General features: G+C 48.9%; 1 protein-coding gene across 1 annotated transcript in view; it reads right to left on the bottom strand.

Annotated features, from left to right (window-relative positions):
- Nucleotides 1-761: 761 nt before the first annotated feature.
- The window catches only part of SLC24A4 (solute carrier family 24 member 4), a 158,449-nt gene continuing 145,601 nt past the window's right edge, over nucleotides 762-13,609 (bottom strand). The window contains exons 14-17 of the mRNA XM_006208213.4: nucleotides 12,812-12,926; nucleotides 9,104-9,216; nucleotides 8,658-8,723; nucleotides 762-7,524 (exon numbers count right to left, since the gene is read on the bottom strand). Of these exons, the coding sequence (XP_006208275.1) occupies nucleotides 7,372-7,524; nucleotides 8,658-8,723; nucleotides 9,104-9,216; nucleotides 12,812-12,926 (447 nt within the window). The 3' untranslated portion in view covers nucleotides 762-7,371. The remainder of the gene's footprint in view (nucleotides 7,525-8,657; nucleotides 8,724-9,103; nucleotides 9,217-12,811; nucleotides 12,927-13,609) is intronic.

Raw genomic sequence — 13,609 nt, 5'->3', positions numbered from 1 at the left:
AATCTGCTCTTTAACAAGACGCCCAGGTGATTCATGTGCATATTGAAAGTTTATGGTGGCGCCCGAGGCATCTGGGACTCAGGAAACTTTTGTAGGATGAAGGAATTAACCAGAACCTCTCCACCTCATCTCAATTTTTCATGACACAAGAGCATAACCTTCCTCTTGATGAGCAGGACAAGAGACATAATTTGCAGGGCCCAGGACAAAAATGAAAATGTGGGCTACAAGGATATATTGTACAACCTGGGAAGACAGCCAATATTTTAGAATAACTATAAATGGAGTATAACCTTTAAGAATTGTGAATCACAGTAAAGGGAGGGTAGAGCTCAGTGGCAGAGTGTGAGCTTAGCATGCACGAGGTCCTGGGTTCAATCCGCAGCACTTTTGTTAAGAATAAATAAATAAACTTAATTACTTCCCCCTCCAAACAAAAATTGTGGATTACTATATCGTACACCTGTAATTTATATAATATTGTACAGCAACTTCAATTTAAAAAAATGAAAATGTGGGGTCCCTTTTCAAAAGATCATTAAGGATTTCAAGATGGTGACAGCTAAGCCCGGGGCCCTTCTGAGCGTGAGGCCCAGTGTGACAGACTGTTCGGGTCCCCTGTCTATAAAGCTGGCCTTACTGATGAGGTAGGAGAAGGCTGGGTCATTCTGGGGTCATTCATGCTAGCCCAGGTAAGTTATGCGATTTCTGCTTTATTTTATTCATTACCAGTCATTATAATCAAAAAGCTCCAACCCTCATCTTTTTCGAAGTTTATTTTTTCTCAATATGCAAATAGAAATGGTTTCAATAAATGGCTGTTATTCCAGTGTAAAGAATTCTTTCAAAAAATACAAATATATGTGTCTATTAAAACATGAATGGAAGCTCTCTATAGGGAAAGACATCTTGTGTTCATTTATTTTATTGACAGTGTACAGATTTTCATATATTGCATTACAATACTGACTGCTAGATTTCTTACAAAGATTTAGTTCATATTTACTCTAGATTTTTCTTCACAATAAAAATAAACTCATGCCACTGTTTAGTAACCAGTAATGTCAATTCATTCAAATTTAATGACAGTTTTTTTAAACTTAAGAATCTCATATCACAGAGCATTCACAGTGCAGGAGGTCACAGTTATTGAAAAAATAAATAGCCAGATAAATATATTTATTATTTACAACTTTTCAGCTCATTGCTCCTGCTTCGCCCGTTAGAGAAAATGAACAAAGATGGCAGTGTTCAGCCCAGCCTGCCAGAACTGTCTTATGGAGACTCAAGTGATGTGTAACAGCCCCAGAAGTGTTTGGTTTGGGTGGTTTCTGAGGCGGTTCGTTCTAGGCATGAGAGCCCTCTGGTTCTACCTCCCTGATATTTGTTACGTCAAGGCTGGGCCCCAGGAAGATGCCATGGCCCCGGGGAAACAGTGCTCAGTCTGCCTCTCGGGCACCTGGGCTGCGCCAGGCCTCCCCTCACTCAGCCCTTTGCTTGGCAGCCCCCGTGTTGGCCCAGGGGCCTGGCCCCGCCTGGCTGGCAGCTCCCTTCCTCTCTAGGTCGTCAAGGCTCTCTTTGTATTCAAACACCAGTAACTGCTCAGGGCTGGCAGCTTCTGGGTGGAAGACACATACAGAAGACACCTACCAGGGAGCGTGTGCTCCGAACTTGAACCCTAGCCTCCTAGACCAGCAGCCCCCGGAGGAGGATCCCCAAGAACCAGCCACAGAGCTCAGCCACAGCTCTGTCTTCTGGACCCCAAATATCCTTGGTCCAAGCCACATGGAAGAAGCGCCAGGAAGAGTTCTACAGCTCAGACGGGTAACTCTGGAGTTGAGGGCAGGGATGCCCCAGTGGCCAGAAAAAACCCACCAGAACATCGGATTTGGAAAAACAGACCTGCCTGGCTCAGATCCCAGTCATTTTCAGTGGAAGGAAAGGCCTCACTTCTTCTATGGCAAGGAGACTATGAGTCTGTCTGGACACTTGGGAATTCCTGTCTTGGAAACTCTGGAGTGGGAGCAGGCTGAGCTCTGCTGTCTGGGGCTCTCCTTTACGCACAAAGGCTGATCATATCAAACCGTGTGGCTAGAAACCGAATGCTGCACATACTTTCTCTCCATAGCTAAAAAAAACCAACTTGTTTTCCAGTGGTGGGGAGGGGAAGGTACATACTTTCTCCAGGATTAATGGCTTTGCTGGCATCCACCATGGAAAAGTCCCAACCAACGTGTTGTATAAAAAGCAACTGTTTGAATTCTGGCAACAGTGGGAGTAGGTTAGGTGTGGATTATGCTGTTATTTCTCATAGGGCTTTTAACTAAGGTGCAGTCCATCCCAGACCCATAAACGTACAGATGGGAAAACCACACAAGCAGGCGCTTGCCTTTCACAGAGGTACAGTGCCGGCATCTCTTACTGTCAGAGCTGCCTCCCATGGCCCCGGTTCTGTATCAGGGTGTTTGGGAAGCAGACATTTCCCAGACTGGAAGCGGGGATGTTCTCAGCTCCTGCTACAAAGGGTGTGGAGCATACATGGCCTCGGCGACTGGACGCTGACACCACAAGAGGCAACAGAAAGCCTTAGAAACATGCAGGTAAAAGATGATGCTAAGCCCGGCCTCTGGCCCCCAGCAGCTTGTGAGGATTTAGCAGAAATGAATGGAATCAGGGAGCCATTTGTCATTGAAAAGTTAGAATTTAAAAAAAATCCCCATAAAATAATCAATGCTCTAATACCTGCCAGCTGGTTCCCTGTTGTGATGGGAAAAAATAGCTCCTCCTGGGGGGCAGGATGGGAGTGAAGCGCCCCTTCTTCCGACTCCACGCAGGCACTGGTTTCTTGGGGTTGGCAGCGCATGACTTTGGATACTGTCATGTTGGCTACTAGGCCTGCAGTTAAGCACATTCTAGTGTCCCAATTCAGTTTTCCCTATTGAGAAGCAAATGAAACAACCTAAATGCCACTTAAAAATCTGTACCCTTGCAGACTGTGCCCTTTGGGGACCAGATCTCTGTGGCAAGGCAAAGGGGTCTGGCACAAGTTAGATGACAAAGTCTGTGTCCCACCCGTGTCCTCTGCCTTGTGGGATGGGCCCGAGCAAAGACCCTCTTGTTCCACCACCCACATGCCTGGCACGGTAGGGGGATTTACTCAGTGCTGGAGGGGCCCCTCCTATGTGCTTTGAGAAGGCCCAGAGAGCATCTTTATGCTTCAGGGGCTCACGAAACCAGCTGCAGAGGGTAAGGGCTCACTGCTGGTCCGGCACCCAGATGCTCGAGAGGATAGAGGCTGGGGCAGCACAGCCTTGGGTCTGGGATGAATGGGGGATGACAGACTTCCTGCCACCCAAGAGTTGCCCAGAGAGCATTTTCAAAATTTCTGGAAGTTTCTATGAGCACATCATGGCAACAAAGCTGCCAAGATGTGGCCCATCCCGGGTGCCCTGGACGCATCTGCTACCTGCCCCAAGGGGAGGAAGACTCACAGAAGTGACGTTCAGAGGGCATGTGAGGGACCCGGGAATATTTAAATCACGGCACTTGGGAACAATCTCCTGGAGGTTTTCACCCTAACAGGAAATCTCTTTGTTTATTCAAGCAGCAAGCATTTGCTGAGAGCCTGTCACATTCACTGCACAATCATCTTCTCCCACGTGGGAGGAGCACAGCCCACGAGGGAAGGAAAGGTGGGAGTGAGAGCGAAGAGGCCACCCACAGCCCTAGGGGTCCGCTCAGTGTCACGACTGACAGGAGGCCACCAGCTCACCGAGCAGCACAGCCCGAGCTGAAGGCTCTCTGCCGCTCTCTGCCCTGTTCCAGAGCTTGACCCTGCTAGCCCACTTCCCACCTGGGTAAGAAGGAAAGAAACAGATTCTCTCCCAGTGCATCTGGCCTCTCTCCACCCCAACCTCAAGGAGAGGGAGGGGCCCTAGGACTCAGGGAGGGGAAACACCGGGAGGAAAGAAGGATGTCAGCGCAAGGAGGCCACCCACACCCTCCCCAGGTTCCCCGCCTGTTTGCGGATCTGCTGTTCCCTGGTGGCTGGGCTTCTGCTGATGCTGTGAGGTGTGCAAATCCTCGTCAAAAGGAAAGAGAGGGCGGTTTCTTTCCTTGGGACCTGGACCATGGGCAGCCCAGGAGGGGTCTGCAGGACTGCCCTAGAGGGATGGGCACACTCATCTGGTTTAAGCCAGCTCTGGAGGCTTATGCCTTTTCAGCTGCTTGGGTCCGAAGAGGCAGGGGATTGACAGGGAGAAGCAAGAAAGAGGCCTCACAGGTGGGGCGGTGGGGGACGGAGCAGGTAATGAACAGGGGAAGATTCACGAGGTCTGGGCACCCGGAGATGAACACAGAGACCAGCAGCCCAGGGATACAGGACGGATGGGAGTGGGACAGCTCTGACCTGCCCTTAACCTTAGTCTCTCACTGCTGCTGATCCAGAAGCTTCCTCCAGGACCAGGTTCTTAAGACACTGCACGTCTTCCACCCTGACTACGCTGGGGCTGGCGAAGGCAAATTCCAAGCCAGAAATTAAGACAACTAGCTGCTCCTGCTTCTGTAGACATTTTCTATCTGAGTGCAATGGCTCACTTTTCTTTTCTGTCCCCCAATTCAAAGAGCTAAGTTAATTTTTTTAATCGCCTATTTTGGGAGCAGAGTAATTACCCCGTGCTCATTAGTTTGGGAATAGAGGAAGTAATCCTGCGCAGTGATGAAAGCATTATTTTTAAAATGAAGGCCTAATTCAACAAGCAATTCTTTAAAGTTGAGATGGAAAAATATTTAGTTAAAAAAGAATCTTTCACCTACAGTGTATATATATTTTCCTAAATACAATAAATGCATAGATCCTTTAAGGAAGTTACATTGGCACATTAAAGTCATATGAGAATTAGCCAGGAGGACTGCTCGACATACTAAAAAACGTTAATTTTTTTGGTCTCAAACTGCAACCGCAACATACTTTATAATCTCAGGTGGGTTCTTCTGAGGAAGAGGCAGGTCATTAGGATGTGTCCTCTGAAAGCTGCACAAGAGCACAAAGAACTGAACACCAGCAGGGACATCATCAGGGGCAAGTGGCCTGTGCCTTGTTGTACCTAAAAATATTTTTTGGTCTTCATCAGAAAAAAAAAACAGGGACATAGGATAGGGATAAATATCAGGATGTGAGCTGGAGCACCCAGATGTCAAATATTTGATGAAGTTTTGACTCAAACAATGAGGACTGACCCTAATGACCAGGACATGCCCTCACCCACCCCACCAAAGATGGCTGCACGCCAGACTGGCTGAGCCTGGAGGGGTGACGATCTGGGGCTGGGCCCCTGTTCTGTTACTTACTAGCCATTGACCTAGAGTCACCTGACCTCTCCAAGACTACATTTCCTGTTAAATGGGGAAAATAAGCCCTATTTACATCACAGATGCACTCTAAAGCCTGGATGAGTCTGTAAGATGGAGAAGACCAGGCTGCTATTCTATGAGGGCACAGAGCAGTCCCGAGGGTTCCGAAACCCTCTGCATCTAAAAGTTTATACAGATGAACCTACAGGCTCCCTGGCCTCCCACGTAGCTAATTTCTTAGGAAAATCGCTTTTTGTCCTCAACTTGAAGACCACTGAGTATCTGGGTAGAGAAACTAAGAAGAGAAGCCTTGACCTGGTGTGGCTACTAACACTGATGAGGATGCAAAATAGAAGCCTGGTGATGGAGTTGTCACGTCTTAGGCTCACGCGAAAGGAATTCATGGGACACGAGCTTGAACACATCCTCCTTCTGAAATTCAGGAGGCCCTAAAGAGCACAACCACAAATTCCACTATGGTCACAATCTTTGTGTCTCAGGAAAGATCTAGGATTGAATTTACACTCATCACCTGTGACCGATTATTGGTGAATTGCTGAAATACCGCCTTTCCTCACACCATCAAGGGGCGTTCCCATACAGTCTTCTGTGCAAAATATCCCAATACTAAAAGTGCATCAAATCTGATAGACTTTTCCAATAGAAACATTAAAAAAATAAAAAAACACCTCTATATAAAATTAATTGTGCTTTCTTTTTAGAAACCACAAATGGTTTGTGTTCATAAACCTTTTTAATATATATTTGAGAGCTAAGAAGCAGCTGAAAATTGTTTCATATTCTTCTATCTGTTTTTGAATCAGCCTCCCATCCCTGGCCTTTCATGTGTAGCAAACTATAAGGTTCAAGAAACTTAGGTCTAAAAAATTCCAAGTTATGGTTTTCAGATACCTCCAGCTAACCAGAGAGCAACTGATGTTTTTTCAGGAAATCTCTCTTCTTGTCATTAAACCATGGTTTCTGGCACACTCATTCCAGTTAAGCAGGCTATGAAATTGGTTGGGCATAGAAACAATTGGGTCTTTGAAGGGGGTGGCTTTGAGAGTAGAGCAGTAACAAAGAAATGACAAACCCAAACTGACGATGCGCCGCCTCCCACAGGAGGTCTGGAACGAACGGCTGGGAACTACGAGCTCCACCGTGTCTCTTGGTTAGCACCCATTAGTCTTTCACGCTTTTCTATATTCCAAACCAAACGTCTCAGTGTCAGTGCAACGTGATACACGTGGGATTCGTTTTTCAGAAGCATTACCTTTTTGGTCCCCGTCCAGGTCCTTTGTATGGAATGAGATTTTTCAAGTATGATGATCTATGAGTGACATTTTATTTTTACTGTTTCATTGTTCGTTCTCTGAATGCATCAATAAACGTGGTAAGAATATTCACTCATTTTCTCTCTTTGACTGTGATCAACCATGTCTATTCTTCCAATTTTTGCAGAAGAAGGGGTGGAGTGTTTGCCATTACAGCCCCAAACTCCCAACAGGTTGAGCCTTGCTTCCTCCAAACTGTGAGTGCTTCCAGGGGATTCAGAGGCTCTGAGTAGCACATGCTGCCCAAGGACCTCACACCCTCTGGCCCAGAGGGGCCCTCTGAGAACAGCGTACTTGTCTTGCACTTGCCCCAGGAGACCTCGTGTTCACCAACCGCCTCATTTCCGAGGCTGCCGTGCGACAGAAAGACAACCTGAGCACAGAAGTCCTTCTGACCCAAGCGTCCGGGAGAGGAGACACATGCCACGTCCCTATGGCTGGCAGCTCAGAGGTCTGCAAAGCTGCTCAAATAGCACCCCCCAAATCTTGCTTTTGGAGGGGCAGAACTCCGAGGAGGAGGATGACGCCTGGCAACCTGGCCCGTGGCCAGACAAAGACCACATTGGCTCTTCCTTCCTGTGGATGAAAGAACAGATGGTGGCAGGAGAGACTTGTGGTGGGGGAGGGAGGGGAAGGAAGACGCCAGAGTGTCCAGAACAGCTCCCGGCGGGGCAGTGGCTCCGCTTTAATCATCTTCTCGGCACATCGGCAAGTTGACAAAGGTGAAGACGTTAAACTCTATCATTATGGAGAAGCACAAGAAGATGGCGTAGAGAACCAGCACGTAGACCCCCAGCTTCCGGTCCAGCTTCCATTTGTTCAGATGGATGCCGAGGACCTGGAAGGAGAGAGAGCAAGGACTGGGCTTGGGGCAGGGAACTACAGAAGGCACTTTCACTAGAAAACTACACACAAACTAGGAACCCAGAACTTTCTCTGAAACGAGGACAAGAGCAGAGGGGTGCTGCTGAATATATCCTTGGTTTGATCAGAATAAGCCCTGCAGGATTTAGTCGTGTCTGACGAGAGGGTGCTGACCCCAGGCACACACAGCAGCTGCCGGCAGGGAGCCGGCCCTCCCTGGGCAGGCACACGCCTTCCCCGGAAAGCATGTGCCCTCCCGGGCCTCCTTTAGTAACAGTCAGGCACTTTCACTGGGCCCTCCCTTTGCTCCAGAGCTTGGCATCCTCAGCCATCTTCAGCGAAACTTCCACTGTTCTTGCCGGCCCACGGTCTGGGGAACTTCAGCCTGGACAACCTCTTTCTACTTGTGTACCTGTGTGTTTAGGAGACAGGGCTGGAGCTCATCTTCTGTCTATGTTCTTTCCAGACTTGCCCACGTGTCCTTTTACTACCTTCTTTCTTATCCCTGAATCGGGGCTTCCCAAGAGTTAGATCACAGTTGCCCCATCAGAGCAAGGCCATGGGTCCTTAGAGACAGACTGACACGGGTTCAAATCCCAGCTTCGTCATTTTCTGCCCCTGTGACCCTGGACAAGTTAGTTAACCCCTGAGCCTTGACTTCTGCAAAATGGAATGGTACCCTCAGGGGGTTGTAAGGATGGAATAAAGTCAGCAGAGGTAGAACGTTCAGCACAATTTTGGGCACGTGGGGCAAGGAGACCTCAGTATCCCCATGAGCCAGCGCTGAGGCCTGACCATCACGCTCCCATGTCAGCTCAGGTGGGCTGGGGGAGGAGATGGACTGGGCAGCAAGAAGAGAGGAAACGTAATTCACCTCCTCTGGGCACTTATCAGTTGCTCAGGGAAAAGCGACTGTAATGGTGGGTGCCGACATTCTTGGCACACATGGTGTCTGGGGTTTCTGTGAATTTATACTTTTTAATTTTCCAGCTTTATCCCTCACTGCCAAGGGGAAGTGAGAGGGGCTTCAGGGACACATAAGTGACCGTGCAGAATCAGAGGAAATGACACACATGGAGGCTTCTGTTTGGAATTGTAACAACTCACGGTGAGAGCAACGGAGCCCAGCAGCAACACCACGGAGTAGACCAGACCCCGGCTGTTGATCTTCACCTGGAAAGACAAACACACGTGCCCTGAACCTCTGGGCTGCTCAGAGCCCTATCCGTTCTGGGAGCCCAGCACGCTGGGCTGATCCCTTCCGTTATCAGGAAGCCACATGTGGGCACTTACGGGGAGGACGCAGCTATGGATTCAGGTCTCTGCTTGTCTGTGGAAATGGACTAGGAGGTGACAGGTGTGCCAGTTGCTGGGCAAACACAGGCTGCCTCCTGCAGGCACACCCAGGCTGCTCTGGGTGCTTTCATGCAAAGTGGGCACCAGGGTGCCCTGCAGCTCTCGGCTGGAACAGGGCCGACACCACCATCACGACCCATAAAACGCGCGTGCCTGGTATCATCTGGCTAATTACTAAGGAGGTGAGGGAAACTTACTGTGGATCCATAATTAATAAGCATCGTCTGCAGCCCCCACGGTATGCCAAGTCCCACTAGGATGTCAAACACGTTGCTTCCTATGGTGTTAGAGACCGCCATGTCACCTAGGCCTGCAGGGGACAATCGACATGTCATTAAGAGCAGGTGGCCGGAACCCCCTGCTCCTTCCCATAACTGTTCTGTTAGTGCTGCTTCTTAGAAGGACTCCCTTCTTCATGGAGCCCATATCTCTAAAAGCTCTTTACGATGTCTAAGACTCTCCCTCCCTTCATGAAGCCTACAGGGGCCGGCTAGGGGTTGAATTGTGACCCCGAAGATTCAGATGTTGGAGTCTTAACCCCCAATACCTCAGAACGTGATCTTATCCAGAGAGAAGGTCTTTACAGAGATGATCATTAAAATGAGGTCCTTAGGGTGGATCCTAATCCAGTGTGACTGGTATTCTCATTAGGAGGGGAAATTCAGGCACAGGCCTGCATACAGGGAGAAGCCCATTTAATCAGGAAGACAGCCGTCCACAAGCCAAGGAGAGAGGCCTGGAACGGACAGAAAGAACCAACTCTTCTGATACGTTGATCCCTGACTTCTAACCTTACTGTGGGTCAGTAAGTTTCTGTTTTCATGTCTCCCAGTTTGTGGCACTTAGTTAGGGCAGCCCTAGGCAACTAACACAGAGCCCTTCCCTATTCCTCCTGCCAGCATGTCAGCCGGCGTTCTCCGAGGACCCACTATGTGCTTCTCCTTATTTGAACCTCGTCCTTACTGCACCATGACCTTGACCCAGATGATAGAGCATCAGATCTTATGCCCAGGTGGTCTCCCAAGAGTGAACTCTTCCCTCTCAATCAGACTAGAAGCATCTTACAGGCGAGGGGCCCTTCCTGTCTCACTGACCATTCTCATGCCAGCCGCAGTCTGAGGAACTGAATAACTTGAGAGGTAGTCAAAGTTGGAAAACAAATTTTTACAAATAAGACTCATACTGGCTGAAAGCTCTTCTAACCTGGCCCCTTAGCCCTAAATCGACACAACTGTCATGATCTGGCACACATACAACATCCGTGGAATGAACAAGCCTAAAACACACATGCCTGTAACCGTAAAATCGCCTTGGTCACTGGCAGGCTTGCAGAGACTCAGACCAGCATCCGGACGATTGCCTCACCTCTGCTTGACCACCTGCCCCCTGGTATCAGCCAGGCCACCTCCTCCCACCCTGTTTCTGTCATCCACTGACCTCCAGGACATGGTGCCTCCCTCAAGGGCCTCCCAGCTCCCTCCCTGCCTGCTCAGGCACTGATCTGAGCACCTTCAACATCCTGGCAGCTTAGTCCTGTTGGGTACCTCTGGGAAACCTGCCTTCCAGTCTCCCAGGATCTTGTGAAACAGGAATGTGCGACAACTGTTGTGGACCGGCCTCTCACCCCTGGTGAGAAGGCAGGCGCTAGCTGCACGGGCCAGGAGGCACTAAGACGCCTGAGTTTGGGAGAAGAGAGTGAGTCCTTCTCAGGTTCGGTGACCTCCTGCTCTGTGCTGGCGTGGCCCTCTAAGGAATCATGGCAGCACAACTTAAACTTTAAACGTGCAGGGCTCACTAGGGTCTTGCTAAAAACCACTTTGATTTAGGAGGGTTGGGGCAGAGCCTGAACGTCTCCATTTCTCTCAAGCCGATGCTGCCAGCCTGGACCACATTTTGGGCTGCGAGCCTTTAGGGAGCCCAGGATGCAGGACCTCTGTGTTACAGCACTCTGCCCAGCTCCTGCTTTGTGCCATGGACTCTGAACAGAGGGTTCTGGATCCTCCACCATAAAGAATTGGTCTCTGCTTTAACCCTGTCTCCTGGATCCTCTGTCAATCACGTCAGCGTCACCCTGTGACACACACACTCCCACCTGCCTCACTCTCTCTCAGTTTCTGTGTTCCCACATTCCACAGGAGCCGCTCGGACATGACGTCCTCTCTCAGAGCTCCACCTGCCCTTGTTCCGACAGAGCCCCTCTGACCTCCCGGTACCCCTCTCCATGCCCTTAACTTTCTAGTATCATGATCTCTCATCTACTATTCTGGACTCCAAGGCCAGCTGTTTAAATGGCACATTCTCTTGCCCCCTTTACCTTCCACTGTGTTCACCCAGGCAACCCCAGCTCTGGATGAATTTGTCATCTCTCATCTGTATGCAACTGGAGCTGGTATGACTCCAAACTCATGCTGGAATCCCAGCCAAATTCATGAACATCAGCTAGGCCCTCAGTCTTCAGGGGCTTTCTTTTACCGACTGCACCAGGGTGAATAGTGCCCACCCCCCCAACTCATGTCCACCCGATACCTGTGAACGTGACCTTATTTACAAATAGCATCTTTGTGGATGCAATCAAATTAAAGTGAGGTCATACTGAATCAGGGTCGGCCCTACTCCAGTGACTGGCATCTTTATAAGAAGCGGGAAATTTGAACCCAGACACAGGCAGAGGAAAGACCACCAGGTGAAGACGTAGCGAAGGCTGGAGGGATGCAGCCACAGGACAACAGGGTTCCTGGCAACCACCAGAAGCTGGAGGAAAACAAGGAAGGATTCTTCCCTAGAACCTTCAGAGGGAGTGTGGTGTTGCTGACACTTTGATTTTGAACTTGCAGTCCCTGGAACTGTAAGATAACCCATTTCTCCTGTTTTAAGTCACCTGGTTGGGGAACTTTTGTTATGACAGCCCTAGGAAATGAAAACACTCACCTCACAGGTTACTTAATTAAATCCCACTCCCCTGAGCTGCTGTCCCCCACTGTCCCCGCTCTCCACAAGGCTCCAGCCTGCTGGCAGACGTACTCCCACCCCACCCTCCCCTCAATTCACATTTCCTCGGGACTGACCTACCAACGAATCCACCCTTCCCTTGATCTTGGAGAGATAAACCGTTTTCCTTCTTTCCAAACCATCTTTCTCTCTGGACACGTCGCTCCTCTCCGGCTTTCTCTGAGGTTTCACTCCATCATTTGCCCGCCCTGCCCCCATACTTTCAAACTTCCATCTGCCCAAGTCTGGGCTTGGATACTATCTCACCAGCAGAAAAGGAGCAGTAAAAGAAGACTGGCTCTTTACAGAGGGGAGGGAAATAGCTCAGTGGCACAGCACGTGCTTAGCATGTACATGGTCCTGGGTTCAACCCCCAGTACCTCCATTAAAAAAAAAAGACATTAAGATAAAAGACTGTCTCTTTATAGCTCTTTTGTTCTGCCATCAAAGAGCATACAGTAGGCACTCTTCATCTTGCTTACCCCACGTCATTTAGTAATCCCACCAAACCAAAACATTATACAAGTTCTAGAACTTTGAGGAAGAATTGGGAAATAGTTGGAGATATAAGATGTCCCCACTTTGCCTTCCTGGGACCAGAACATTTCCCACTACTATTGCATTTACTATAAAAAGTCTGGGCTCCAGTTCTGTTTGATCTCACATTGGTGATGTCAGAACAAGCTCATCTGTATACAACTCCACGCAAGCCAGTGCTCCTAGATGCCTGGAGTTGACCTTGGTAGCATTCTCTCCATAGATGGAATCTAACACCTGGTGCTTCCCAGTCGTCACAGTTTCCCCCATAGCAGGACTTAAGGACTCCCAGTCATGAGAGCCAGGAACTGTAACCGGGTGGTGGGGAGGGGCCTGCACAGTGATGCTGAGGGCTGCGGGGGCCGAGGTGCCATCCGTACCTTGTCTCGCCACGATCAAGCTGGCCATGCAGTCTGGAACGCTCGTGCCTGCTGCAAGGAAAGTAATGCCCATGATGACATCAGGGATCCCCAGGGTGTATCCAATAATAGTCACCTGCAGAAGAGGGGGAGACATGAACTCACAGAGGAGCACTCCGGGAAGCTGGGCTTACAACTGAGTATCTTCAACTTAAACGTAGCACTGCTATGACCAAAAGAAACATCTGGAATGCAGTTTTATTTTAAAAAACATCTTTTGAATGTTCTTTTTTCCCAGATTACATGAATCATATGTGTTTACTGTTTTTTAAAAGTTTAAAAAATAAAGGAAAATGATAGTAAAAATCACCTACCATTTCTCAAGACCCTCAGACAACCACAATGAACACTTTCCATCAGACAGTGATTCTCAAATTTGAACATGTAGGAAATCCTCTGGTGGGCTGGTTAAAATAGGACTGCCAGGCCCACCCCCCAGAGTTGCTGACTTAGGAGGCCTGGGGTGAAGCCCAAGAATCTGCATTCTGAACAAGTTCCCAGGTGGTTGGGACCCTACGGCTGCTGGTCTGCGAACCACATTTGAAAACCTTGCTTTAGAATATATCCTTGACCTTCTTCCTGGTGTGTGTATTAGAAAAAAATAAAATCAGATTCTGGTATTTTGCAACTATTTATTTCATGTAATAATACAGTGTGAATATCCTTCCACCTCAAATATTCATCTGCAACATTATTTTAAACTGATGCACGGATTCCACTGTACGGCTGTAAAGTTTCTGCCAATCTGTCACTGGTGGA

The sequence above is a fragment of the Vicugna pacos genome, chromosome 6, assembly GCF_048564905.1.
Source record: "Vicugna pacos chromosome 6, VicPac4, whole genome shotgun sequence".
NCBI classification, from domain to species: domain Eukaryota; kingdom Metazoa; phylum Chordata; class Mammalia; order Artiodactyla; family Camelidae; genus Vicugna; species Vicugna pacos.
The sequence above is the reverse complement of the archived record's forward strand: the minus strand, read 5'-3'. Positions and strand labels throughout refer to the sequence as shown.